This window comes from Schistocerca gregaria, chromosome 8 (genome assembly GCF_023897955.1).
Source record: "Schistocerca gregaria isolate iqSchGreg1 chromosome 8, iqSchGreg1.2, whole genome shotgun sequence".
Lineage (NCBI taxonomy): Eukaryota > Metazoa > Arthropoda > Insecta > Orthoptera > Acrididae > Schistocerca > Schistocerca gregaria.
Genome location: NC_064927.1, coordinates 155,453,809 through 155,467,989, shown reverse-complemented (window position 1 = coordinate 155,467,989; position 14,181 = coordinate 155,453,809). Strand labels below are relative to the sequence as shown.

General features: G+C 43.1%; 2 protein-coding genes across 2 annotated transcripts in view; one reads left to right on the top strand and one right to left on the bottom strand.

The window, feature by feature from the left end:
- LOC126284275 (superoxide dismutase [Cu-Zn]-like) overlaps positions 1 to 5,787 on the top strand; it is a 131,534-nt gene extending 125,747 nt beyond the window's left edge. Inside the window, exon 5 of the mRNA XM_049983091.1 lies at positions 1,237 to 5,787. Within this exon, the coding sequence (XP_049839048.1) occupies positions 1,237 to 1,503 (267 nt within the window). The 3' untranslated portion in view covers positions 1,504 to 5,787. The remainder of the gene's footprint in view (positions 1 to 1,236) is intronic.
- LOC126284273 (uncharacterized) overlaps positions 1 to 14,181 on the bottom strand; it is a 626,414-nt gene that overhangs the window by 319,303 nt on the left and 292,930 nt on the right. The gene's annotated exons all lie outside the window — the stretch shown is intronic.

The following is a 14,181-nucleotide window of genomic DNA, read 5'->3' as shown; positions in this document are numbered from 1 at the left end:
GTTTTGCTTTTGTTGATGTTCATCTTATATCCTCCTTTCAAGACACTATTTAACCTAAATCATCCTAAGGGCAAACACACACACCCATGCCCGAGGCTTGGCCGTATTGGACTTCCTGTTGATCTCATTTTTGAGTCGTTCGTATTCCTTTTCGCCTACTTCATTTACTGCATTTTTATATTGTCTCCTATCATGAATTAGATTCAATACCTCTCCTGATACCCAAGGACTTGTAAAAGCCCTCTTCTTTTTATGTTACTAGAAATTACTTATTAAAATTTTACACCCAATTTATTAACAAAATAAAGAAAAACAACTGCGAGTGCTGCCTCTCCCCGATGTTATTAAATCTGTTTATTGAGCAAGCAGTAAAGGAAACAAAAGAAAAATTTGGAGTAGGTATTAAAATCCATGGAGAAGAAATAAAAACTTTAAGGTTGGCCGATGACATTGTAATTCTGTCAGAGACAACAAAGGACATGGAAGAGCAGTTGAACGGAATGGACAGTGTCTTGGAAGGAGGATATAAGATGAACATCAACAAAAGCAAAACGAGGATAATGGAATGTAGTCGAGTTAACACGGGTGATGCTGAGGGAATTAGATGAGGAAATGAGACACTTACAGTAGTAAAGGAGTTTTGCTATTTGGGGAGTAAAATAACTGATGATGGTTGAAGTGGAAGGGATATAAAATATAGACTGGCAATGGCAAGGAAAGCGTTTCTGAAGAAGAGAAGTGTGTTAACATCAAGTATGGATTTAAGTGTCAGGTAGTGGTTTCAGAAAGTATTTGTATGGAGTGTAGCCATGTATGGAAGTGAAACATGGGCGATAAATAGTATGGAGAAGAAGCTTTCGAAATGTGGTGCTACAGAAGAATGCTGAAGATTTGATGGGTAGATCACATAACTAATGAGGAGGTATTGAATGGAATTGGGGAGAAGTTTGTGGCACAACTTGATAAGAAGAAGGATCGGTTGGTAGGACATGTTCTGCGGCATCAAGGGATAACCAATTTAGTACTGGAGGGCAGCGTGGAGGGTAAAAATCGTAGAGGGAGACCAAGAGATGAATACACTAAGCAGATTCAGAAGGATGTAGGCTGCAGTACATACTGGTAGATGAAGCAGCTTGCACAGAATAGAGTAACGTGGAGAGCCGCATCAAACCAGTGCCAGTTGCACCCATTGTATGTTGGTATGCCTGAGTCTGTTTTCTTTCCTCTGTTCGGCAGTATACCCACGGCGGCCCTCACGATGACAGGCGCCACGCGGGAGACCTGGGCAACATCGAGGCCGGCCCCACCGGCGTGGCAGACTTCGCGGTGCTCAGCGACCGGCTGTCGCTGGTGCCCGAGAGCAAGTACTACGCCGTGGGCCGCGCCGTCGTCGTGCACCAGAAGGAGGACGACCTGGGCAAGGGCGGCAACGACGAGTCGCTGCGCACCGGCAACGCGGGCGCGCGCCTCGCCTGCTGCGTCATCCGGCCGCTGCACTTCTGAGGCGACCGACGCGGCCCGCTGTACTCAGCAGGCACTGCACACCGAGGCGTACGTGGAACACGGACGTGCGGTCGCTGACGGCAGCTGCAGGAAATTGGGAACACTGGTGAACCTTCCCCAAAAGGAGTCTTTACATGACTGGAAGACGTGTGATCAGAACTACTGCACGATGTGGCTACGCACATTAGAAAAAATCAAAAATGTTCAAATGTGTGTGAAATCTTATGGGAATTAACTGCTAAGGTCATCAGTCCCTAAACTTACACACTACACAACCTAAATTATCTCAAGGACAAACACACACATCCATTCTCGAGGGAGGACTCGAATCTCCTCCGGGACCAGCCGCACAGTCCATGACTGCAGCGCCCAGACCGCTCGGCTAATCCCGCGCGGCCATTACAAAAAGACAAGAAAAACATGGCTCCAATTCTTACTGTACGTAGTACTGGTCTAAATTAGAAAAAACATGTGTCATAAAACAAAATAAATGTTGGGATAGAGGCCATCCTGTCTTATAATAGCAATCTGTCCGTGGACACAACAGCATCTCCTTACTGTAATCACCATTACTTCTTATCCTTCAGTCCTCCTCTAAGAATCACAAACTCTTGCAAATACACCTGATAGCCCCTAGACTTGCTCAAATGCATGTGGCGGCAAACACTCCTATCGATGAGTGTGGAATACACCAATGTCTTTAATTACCCACATTGCAAAACATCAAAGGGATTAAGTTCAAGTGAACGGGGAAGCTATGTTACTGAACCTCGCTCATTAAACCTATGTACTGGGTACTTTTGTAGTTGTCTTTGGCGGCCGGAGTCGCCGAGCAGTTCTCGGCGCTACAGTCTGGAACCGCGCGACCACTACGGTCACAGATTCGCATCCTGCCTCGGACATGGATGTGTGTGATGTCCTTAGGTTAGTTAGGTTTAAGTAGTTCTACGTTCTAGGGGACCGATGACCTCAGAAGTTAAGTCCCATAGTGTTCAGAGCCATTTGAACCATTTTTAGTTGTCTTTCATCAAGATTGCATGTTTCCAATAGAGCACACAGATATTGGTGATCGTCTCCTATTAATTTTTCTGGTGAAGAGTGTGGGCCTACGACTCTATCGCTTACAATTCCGCCCTCACTTCTCCGTTCTCTTCGTCTTTTCCCACTCATGTGGAGCCGACGTTCTTGACAAGTGTTTTCCATTTTCCTCGGTTCCAAACTTCCTTTCACTTTCCCTTAAGTCCTCGTATACATAGTACGCCTATCTGTTTCTTGCTTTTTCTCTTCATCTGTCACCTCCCACTACCGTTTGTATCATTCTCTTGCCAATACAGGTATCGCTCCTTCTCATGCCGTGTCCGTCTTGTCTTTTGAACTTTGTCTGATATCTTCGTCACTTAATCTTACCGGCTCTGATGACGCCACAATTTTTTCTTCACATTCTCATTTCAGCCACACTCATTTGCCTTACAAATATTCCTTAGTTCTTGCACATGTTCTCTGGTCCCTACAGCATTCCAGATTTCACTGCTGACTTATACATCATTCCTATAGTCTTCAGATTTATTCTTGTATCACACAATACACCTGACGACCTTTAAGAGTTCATCCAACCTCACTTGTTCTGTGGGCTACTGCCATACCCGAATTGCCACCACGCTGTTAATCCTGTGTAGTTAAAGCTATTGACTTTCGTCAGGTATTGTCTACCAACACATTGTTACTAAAGCGAAACCCATGCTTGCTTCCGTGATCACTCGATGATTTGCATCTGCCCACACGTGGTTATTGTCGTAAGTTGTTATCCCAATCTGTACGAATAATGCCGCATCAGTAAATAAAAGCATGTTGTGAACTTCTGATCTTCAGCGCTCCGCCGTACAATGAAACATCGCCAACTACACATCATATTTTAAGAAGAAGAAAGCACTTATGCAAGATATCATCCCCACAGAAAATTTAGGCCATAAAGCTTTTAGTATGCACTTACGAACTTCCGAAAATACTGTGTACAAACTTTCTCGCAGATCAATTGGATGTCACTAGCTCCGTCCCACTGATGTCCGAGTGCGAAGCGCTGTACAGTGGAGTGGCAATCAGAGCCCTGCTATTCGTGGGACGTTGAAGGTGAGGGAAGGGGAATGGGGAGCTGGATACATCTTCTCAGTGTGTTTTGAAATCTCGCTCGAGAAAACATGCCACGCTACGCGAAAAATAGTAATTAATGTACGTAATATGCCAACCTCACACATAAACAGGTTCAACATCATTTTAACAACAATTTCGTATTGGTATTTTGCAGCTATATAAACGACTAAAAACCAAAACGGATAAAACTAACCAACTGAAGCATTATTACGAAACGATTTTCAGGTTACAATGTAATCGTATAAGTCATGCTGAAATACGTGATCCTGCAAATGTGCTTTAGTTTAACATTGTCAGCTTTACAACCCAAAGAGAATAACGTACAATAGCACTGCACAACTTCTTAATAACACATTCATTCGTTCCATTCATTTACACTGCATTTGTAAACCACAACATGAAAATGTTTAAAGCAAAGAGACCTATGGCACCAGCTACATGTTACAAACCGCGCACTTTGACGCAATGAGCACACAGTGACACATTGTTACCTATGTCAAAACAGTATTTTACAAACGTCTTTCTCATTCCACTGTACAGTACTTCGCCTTCAGGCATTAAGCGGATGCAGTGAGCCGGAGTTAGTGACAAACCGACTGGTGCGCGCACATGCTTAAAACCTGTACTTTCGGGTGTAACTGCGCACTACCGGAATGACGGCCCAGATTTTCGTTGCTACATTTCAGGATAATTTTTCAGGACAGTCAAATTCCACATTTCACTGTATGCACAGAAGACAGTGGTCTCACATACCGCACCTACTGCAAACTCAACAACTATTTGTATAATGTATTTGCAGCAAACTATTCGAAATTATGTAATATCTTCGTAAATATTCATAAACATGACAAGTTGAATTCAGCGACCTTATGTTCCTGTTCCAAATAGGTCTGTCTTGGTTTTCCCCAACAATCTTGAGGCACTGTGTATATCAAAAGCACAATATGCATCTTCACCATCCACTCACTGTCTCCCCCTCGCTGGATGCCCGGTAGCGTGTACATGACACGTTTTTTCTTGCTTCCCTCCTTCAAAATTATAACCTTTGGAGATTTTTCATCCGCGTTTCACCTGTGAATATATCAGCTGACGCTCGAGTTCTCGTCTCCATGTATTCCTCCTACCGCTACGTCATCATGACAACAGCCACGTTTCTTTATCGATGTCAATAGCTCACTGTCACCTTGATCGCATTTCAAAGTATTTCATTAAAGTTCTTGTACGGGAGCTGTAACATTTTTCGAGAAACGACAACAAAAGGACGTTTGGGTATTGGTGTGACTCTGGACTGCGTGTGACTGAATTACGTCTCTCTACCCTGCTGCAAAATTCGAAGCATTTGAGCTGTTTCGCCGTATTTTCACCGCGGGATATGTCACCTTGTATTTATGTTTCCATCCTTATCAATCTACCACTGTTTCTCTCGATTAACGTGCCATGTTAAAGAATTTTACTGTAGTTACCAGGACTCCATTTCTATGTAAAACTGTGAAATTTTCTGCCTTTACCGCCCTCCAGTGGAAGACGGTCATCTTAAATCACAGATATTTCGTTTCTCACACGCTCGTTCGTAATACTGCTTGCCACTTTCAACAAGCTTTGTTTGTGCATTACTGCAACGTCTCAAACTTGACGTGTTCTCAGTTATTTTAACAATTCTACCGTATTTCATTTCCCGACGTCTTAACCGTTCAACGTAGGAATTTTTTTTATACCGTTGGAGTTTTTTATTCCAACCACTCTGAACTGTGGAAGGAAAGCGATGTGCTAGCGCCATAGTATTTTTAGCGTGTTCAGTAGAGTCTTATCTTGATAAAAAGCCACAATGGAATACTTTTTCTTTTACTCAATCGTCTTACATCAGCTTCCGTTCTTAAAAATATATTTTTTAGATAATAAGATCCGAATTTTCACTGAATGTATGACAGTCACAGTAATACTGTAATCTGATAACTGTGTCACAAATATATGCACCTGCAACTTGCACAAAAAAAACAATAACAACCTGTACTGTTTTCGCACCATATCGTCATTGTATTTATAAGATTCTGCAAACAGTAACTTGTATGCGTTTTGACTGTGTATTTTTGTACAGTAAATTATGAATGCAAAATAAACCTAATATTGTACAATTTCTCACAGTGAATATATTAATGAAAACATTTGTGTTTGCTACCTGCACCTAGTTTGTATGAGATAATCAAATCAAATTCATTACGAAAATCTTAAAACCACATCTTTATACTGCTTCTCTACATTTCGCCATTCAGATGCAAGCATTTATATCTCTTACAGATTTGACTAATCTGAATAAAATCGGCAGCCAGTTGGTGACAGCATGCTCAATTTTTTCAGCGGGGACAGATTTTCGTGTTCCGTTCTTTCATTTGTGTTTTTCAGCAGATTCAAAACGTTGGAAGCGAACCACTGTTCCATGTGCGTGAAGAAACGGGGATCCCTCAAAGACAAGTCTAGGCTGTAGGAGGATCCTCAAAAACGTCCCTTTTGAAAAGACGCAACAGGCCTTGTGTTTGCAAGGCAGAGTGTGATCCAGCATCATCATGATGAGAATTCGCGCTTGCATTCTTAAACAAACGGCACAGTTGACGTGCAGCTTTAGTCATTACAATCGGTACGTGTGCAGCACAAATATCACCTTGAATGCGAAAAGCTTTGACGTTTTTTGTTTCTAACCTATTCATTTGTGAACGGATTCGGCATCTTTTGAGATTTTTTAATTGTAACGCTCATTCAGATCTACTTCTGCACGCTGATGAGAAGTAATGTATCGTAGAGACTAATTTGACGTTTTTTGGTCGATTGGGTGCATAAAATTACAAGTGGCACAAAATTTTGGTTGTACAGAGAACCAAAACAAGGTTTACGTCAAGGGGACCACACCCTGCCCATCTAACCCATTTTAATTTAGGCAAGTATTTGACCCATTTCTGAAAAAAACTGTTTGATGCAGGACCTTAATATTTTTACTGTATGGTACATGATGCTAATAGAATCAACTGTACTAAAATCTACTTTATCCATTTTATAGTTATTAAGAAATACTTTTTTTAAAAATTTATTAACAAAAAATATTAAGTTTTTTCCGCAGAAAATATTTTTTGTGAATTTCCTAATGGGGGAATATTAATTAATGTAGTACCAGAGGTGGTTTTTTATGTTATGCAGAGGCTCTAAAAATTTTATTCATTTATCTATGATAGTTTCTCATATAATGGGGCATATGTACTGAAAATTTTAGTTTGCGGGAAATTGACTTTAAAGAAAAACTTTTGAAATTTGTTACTTACAGTTAATTAAAACTGTCCTGCTGCATATGATGGCCCTTCTTTGGCCTCTAGCATGTCTTCCAGCTTCTTTTTCACCTTCTTGGATGTTAGTCTTGCTTTCTTGGCCATATTAGATGCAGACCTGTCTTCATCGGCTATCCTCATTTCATCGCAGTGTTGCACCCCAGTGATCATATTTTCACCAGGTTTAATTCCCAGCTTTTTCAGTACCCAACACTTTCCAATATTACCACAACTGAATGTAAGAACAGCATCATGAACTCCTAGTTTCATTATATGCATGCCTACAAATACAGTTTTAAGAAGGCGGTTCCAAATTATGCTGTTGAAACATTCATTTGGATTCTGCGTCTGCCCATGCAGACATTTCCTTAGAAGGTCAGGATGAGCCAAATCTCCGAAAGTAGGTTTGATTGCTGTAATAACAGCAGCAGGAAGAGAATGCTGGTGGGAGTAAGATTCTGCAGTTGCCTGAGCCCTATTGTATTTGCACCACGAATTTTCTCCTGATGGACACAATCCATGACATGGCTTATCATCAGCAGAGGACTTACGGAAGAATATGGCCCAAACATCTCTCTTTATTACCTCCGAATTTTCTTTATTTCTCCTAATTGCCTGCCCATAGCATACCTGCAAGTTTCCTATTTCAGTTTTAGTTAACCGACCCTGATGGTCAACAACTTTTCATCTTCTAATTGATAGCATGTGGTTTACAAACAGCAGAAACAACAGAATACCTACCGCTGCATTCCAAGGATAGCCAATATACTCGGGAGAAAAAAAATCCCTAACGTGCAGTGTAAGGGATATAAAGATCTCAAATATATGCAGAAAAGTGGGTGACAGAAAAGTGGGCGTGGCACATAAACACATGTGTTAGGAAAATGCTCTTTAAATGCTCGAAAAAAAATTTTTTCAGCAAAATCGTTTTCAGAGTACCTAAATAAAACCTTAATCTATCGAAATATGACGAAAACTGAAAATCGATTTTTTTACCTGAACCACGGTGTGGTCCCCTTAACGCTAGTTTTCGCATGCAAACTCGTGAACAATTTTTGTTTGGGGTGTCTCCATCTACACATCACAAAACCAAAATACAGTGGTGTGCAAAACTTAAAGAAGAAAATGACTTTCTCGTGCTGCGTCACCGTCAAAGAAGATAGCTCGATGACACTTGGACCATACATAGAAATGGCACTTTTATTCAAAGACAATAATTATACTGAAGTCACCGCGATTAATGCTGGTCCCCCAGACATCAGAAAAGGTTCTTAACTGGGTGTGTCGTCACTACGGATTGTAATGCAAGCTCCTACCTGTGGGCTGTTAAGGAGATCTTGTGTCAGGACGTACTATCCCTGCACCAACGCCATTGATAACTGCTGGATAAGAGTGGCTGTATTTAAGTGTGCTGCAATAGTCTCCCCTATTCTTCCCAAATGTGTTCGGCGGGATTTAAATCCGGGGAACGGGAAAGGCAGTCCATTCGCCGAATATCCTCTCGTTCCAAGAGGTCCTACGCCAGCGCTGTTCGATGCGGTCGCGCATTGTCATTGTCGACCATGAAAATGAACTCTGGATCAAATGCACCCCTAAATAGACGGACAAAAAGGAAGGAGCACAGTGTCACAAAAAGGCTGACAGTTCAGTGTGCCGTGTCCAAAAATTTATAGGTCAATGAGGATCAAGTAGGTAAAAAGACGGGGGCTAGTAGAAATTCTTGGGTAACAGAAGAAATATTGAATTTAATTGATGAAAGGAGAAAATTAAAAAATGCAGTAAATGAAGAAGGCAAAAAGTAATACAAACGTCTCATAAATGAGATCGACAGGAAGTGCAAAATGGCTAAGCAGGGATGGCAGAGGACAAATGTAAGGATGTAGAGGCTTATCTCACTAGGGGTAAGATAGATACGGTCAACAGGAAATTTAAAGAGACCTTTGGAGAAAAGAGAACCACTTGTATGAATATCAAGAGCTCAGATGGAAAGCCAGTTCTAAGCAAAGATGGGAAAGCAGAAAGGTGGAAGGAGTATAAAGAGGGTCTATACAGGGGCGATGTACTTGAGGACAATATTATGGAAATGGAAGAGGATGTAGATGAAGATGAAATGAGAGATACGATACTGCGTGAAGAGTATCACAGAGCACTGAAAGGCCTGAGTCGAAACAAGGCCCCCGGAGTAGACAACATTCCATTAGAACTACAGACGGCTTTGGGAGAGCCATTCCTGACAAAACTCTACCATCTGGTGAGCAAGATGTATGAGACAGGCGAAATACCCTCAGACTTCAAGAAGAATATAATAATTCCAATCCCAAAGAAAGCAGGTGCTGACAGATGTGAAAATTACCGAACTATCAGTTTAATAAGCCACGGCTGCAAAATACTAACACGAATTCTTTACAGACGAATGGAAAAACTGGTAGAAGCCGACCTCGGGGAAGTTCAGTTTGGATTCCGTAGAAATATTGGAACACGTGAGGCAATACTGACCTTACACCTTATGTTAGAAGAAACATGAAGTAAAGGCAAACCTACGTTTGTAGCATTTGTAGACTTAGAGAAAGCTTTTGATAATTTTGACTGGAATACTCTCTTTCAAATTCTGAAGGTGGCAGGGCTAAAATACAGGGAGCGAAAGGCTATTTACAATTTGTACAGAAAGAAGATGGCAGTTACAAGAGTCGAGAGGCATGAAAGGGAAGCAGTGGTCGGGAAGGGAGTGAGACAGGGTTGTAGCCTCTCCCCGATGTTATTCAATCTGTATATTGAGCAAGCAGTAAAGGAAACAAAAGAAAAATTATGAGTAGGTATTAAAATCCATGGAGAAGAAATAAAAACTTTGAGGTTCGCCGATGACATTGTAATTCTGTCAGAGACAGCAAAGGACCTGGAAGAGCAGTTGAACGGAATGGACAGTGTCTTGAAAGGGGGTTATAAGATGAACATCAACAAAAGTAAAACGAGGATAATGGAATGTAGTCGAATTAAGACGGGTGATGCTGAGGGAATTAGATTAGGAAATGAGACATCTAATGTAGTACAGAAGTTTTGCTATTTGGGGAGCAAAATAACTGAAGATTGTCGAAGTAGAGAGGATACAAAATGTAGACTGGTAATGGCAAGGAAAGCGTTTCTGAAGTAGAGAAATTTGTTAACATCAAGATTTAAGTGTCAGGAAGTCTTTTCTGAAAGTATTGGTCTGGAGTGTAGCCATGTATGGAAGTGAAACATAGACGATAAATAGTTTGGACAAGAAGAGAATAGAAGCTTTCGAAATGTGGTGCTACAGAAGAATGCTAAAGATTAGATGGGTAGATTATATAACTAATGATTAAATATTGTATAGAATTGGGGAAAAGAGGAATTTGTGGCACAACTTGACAAGAAGAAAGGACCGGTTGGTAGGACACGTTCTGAGGCATTAAGGGATCACAAATGTAGCATTGGAGGGCAGCGTGGAGGGAAAAAATCGTAGAGGGAGACCAAGAGATTAATACACTAAGCAGATTCATAAGGATGTAGGTTGCAGTAAGTACTAGGAGATGAAGAAGCTTGCACAGGATAGAGTGGCATGGAGAGCTGCATCAAACTAGTCTCAGGACTGAAGACCACAACAACAAACAACGCAGTGCAACATTATGCCCCTCAACACCATTACACGTGGACCACCAAAACGATCACGTTCGGCAGTGTTCCTGGATGCAGTACGTCTTTCATCTCTCGTCATCTAAGGAGACGTCCAAAATCACTAAGCAAAGTGAATCTCCTCCCATTCGAGAAGAGCACGTGACCCTACTTCTCGTTGGTCCATGCCTACGCTCTTGATACTAATGCAAACGGTGCAGCCGATGCGCAGGTGTCAACTGTATCACCCCAAGAAACCCGAAAACCCAAATAAGAATGTCGTGATAATTTAAAGTAGGGAACTGTTATCCTGACAGGAACGACAACTTTGACAATAATATAACACCTTAAAGGTTTGATGAACACCAATTTCAATAATTACTGAGTATGTCATGTCTTAAAGGTAGAAAGAAAGGTTATTTTTAATTAGCTATCAAACATCTTAGTTATAACTGCAAATCAGTACAACGAAAGTTAAGTTCAAAGTAATATGTCGGTCAGAGATAACATTTATTGTGAAAGAGAGTTGTAAACGCGGCGAAAAGGAAATTCAATGCGTCTACAATGCTCGATCCTGGAAATGTTAGTCGCATGCTAGCTTGCTTGCTATCAAGTCGAGAGAGCACCGTTTGTTATAGTACTACAAACGGAACGCTTCGAGATTGTTTCTATTAAAAAAAGAAAGTAATATTGTGTGATAGAGATGCGCGGACTTTGTTCTCAGTTATTCTGACTTGAGAACTTGAACTGAAGTGATATTCTGATAGTGAACGACGAGTTAATGAACTTTAATTATTGGATATGTTATTGTTGCACTCAACCTTCATCAAAGTGAACAGTTACAACGAAGAATGGACATAGTATCGAAGACTGCAGTACCTGATTAGCCCGAAGTAGGAAACATTAATACGAACACATGAGGATAATAAAAATACGCCGATGGTAAAAGCTGTCGTAACTGTCACGATCACCGAATTGAAAAGAATCGTAAGTAATCTGATCCATCGGTGTGCGTGTAGTGTGATGATTATAAACTAAGTGCTAAGAAGGAACAATAAAATTGTTCGTCAGTAATGGAAATTTCACGTGTTTTCTCCATCGCTAATTGAACTGTGTGATAGTTGATAATCAAAATTAATTAACTGTGAACATATTAATTGAAAGAGTGATGTGATGAACATTGAGCATTGAAGGGAGTATTTTGCCGAAATAATATCACGACGCGCGAAAGCAAGATACCATTATACACTCCTGGAAATGGAAAAAGGAACACATTGCCACCGGTGTGTCAGACCCACCATACTTGCTCCAGACACTGCGAGAGGGCTGTACAAGCAATGATCACACGCACGGCACAGCGGACACACCAGGAACCGCGGTGTTGGCCGTCGAATGGCGCTAGCTGCGCAGCATTTGTGCACCGCCGCCGTCAGTGTCAGCCAGTTTGCCGTGGCATACGGAGCTCCATCGCAGTCTTTAACGATGGTAGCATGCCGCGACAGCGTGGACGTGAACCGTATGTGCAGTTGACGGACTTTGAGCGACGGCGTATAGTGGGCATGCGGGAGGCCGGATGGACGTATCGCCGAATTGCTCAACACGTGGGGCGTGAGGTCTCCACAGTACATCGATGTTGTCGCCAGTGGTCGGCGGAAGGTGCACGTGCCCGTCGACCTGGGATCGGACCGCAGCGACGCACGGATGCACGCTAAGACCGTAGGATCCTACGCAGTGCCGTAGGGGACCGCACCGCCACTTCCCAGCAAATTAGGGACACTGTTGCTCCTGGGGTATCGGCGAGGACCATTCGCAACCGTCTCCATGAAGCTGGGCTACGGTCCCGCACACCGTTAGGCCGTCTTCCGCTCACGCCCCAACATCGTGCAGCCCGCCTCTAGTGGTGTCGCGACAGGCGTGAATGGAGGGACGAATGGAGACGTGTCGTCTTCAGCGATGAGAGTCGCTTCTGCCTTGGTGCCAATGATGGTCGTATGCGTGTTTGGCGCCGTGCAGGTGAGCGCCACAATCAGGACTGCATACGACCGAGGCACACAGGGCCAACACCCGGCATCATGGTGTGGGGAGTGATCTCCTACACTGGCCGTACACCTCTGGTGATCGTCGAGGGGTGCACGGTACATCCAAACCGTCATCGAACCCATCGTTCTACCAGTCCTAGACCGGCAAGGTAACTTGCTGTTCCAACAGGACAATGCACGTCCGCATGTATCCCGTGCCACCCAACGTGCTCTAGAAGGTGTAAGTCAACTACCCTGACCAGCAAGATCTCCGGATCTGTCCCCCCATTGAGCATGTTTGCGACTGGGTGAAGCGTCGTCTCACGCGGTCTGCACGTCCAGCACGAACGCTGGTCCAACTGAGGCGCCAGGTGGAAATGGCATGGCAAGCCGTTCCACAGGACTTCATCCAGCATCTCTACGATCGTCTCCATGGGAGAATAGCAGCCTGCATTGCTGCGAAAGGTGGATATACATTGTACTAGTGCCGACATTGTGCATGCTCTGTTGCTTGTGTCTATGTGCCTGTGGTTCTGTCAGTGTGATCATGTGATGTATCTGACCCCAGGAATGTATCAATAAAGTTTCCCCTTCCTGGGACAATGAATTCACGGTGTTCTTATTTCAATTTCCAGGAGTGTAGATTATCTCTGGATTTGCGTCGTGCCGTAGTGAACAATTCTACCTAGCAACGTAACAACAATTACTGATACTGATCCGCAAACGAATTTTTCCTCGCTTCAGTGGTGTGAAACGACTCCGGTGATGAATGATTCACTCAGTACTGCAATAAATAACTAACCGGGCATAACAAATCGTCTTAAAACCATAATAGACAATTAAAATCAGCAGTTCTCATCGCTGAGAAGCCTGTGCGGACTCACAAACGGACTATCATACATTACGCGAGGAACAATTTTCTTTAGAGATTTTCGGGTGCTGTTCCACGTTATCCGGCGGGGACAACCATCACTGCGCGTCGCGTCTCCATTCCACCGACCGACCTGTAACAGCAGCGGCTCAACATCAACAGCGACAACAAAAGGGGAGAGGGGACGTCACACAACGAAACAGAACGTACGGGCCGTCGGAAAGAGAGACAGCGTTCATGGAGTCGCCGTTCCACTGTGCAGCGTGAAATCCTGCTAAATGTGGATGCAATAGCGCCCACTGGTTGATGTGTGTCCCTTCTTGGTTGTTGTACTATGTAATACATATCTACTGCCGTAATTGAACGTGGTCGACCAACTCCTTTCGTTCAAGGAGCAGTGCCTGTAGTTCGGTACGCTTCCCATGAACGTGAAACAATGATGTGAAGAATGCCAAACTCCTGGGCTACACCCGTCACCATTCATCCTCCTTCCATTGTCCTGACGATTCTTCTCATTGCGAAGTCATCTGAATTCTGTGCCCGGGCCACGTTGTAATGGAGAACTCCACCTCCACAAAGCACAATAACTGCTCGCTTCTGGCCGGGACGAATGTAGGGACGAAGAGTTTTTTTAATCCGTGCGTTACAGAAGTTTCCACAGCCGATTGAAGCAGTGTCAGAGCCGCAGTACGACGCTCTC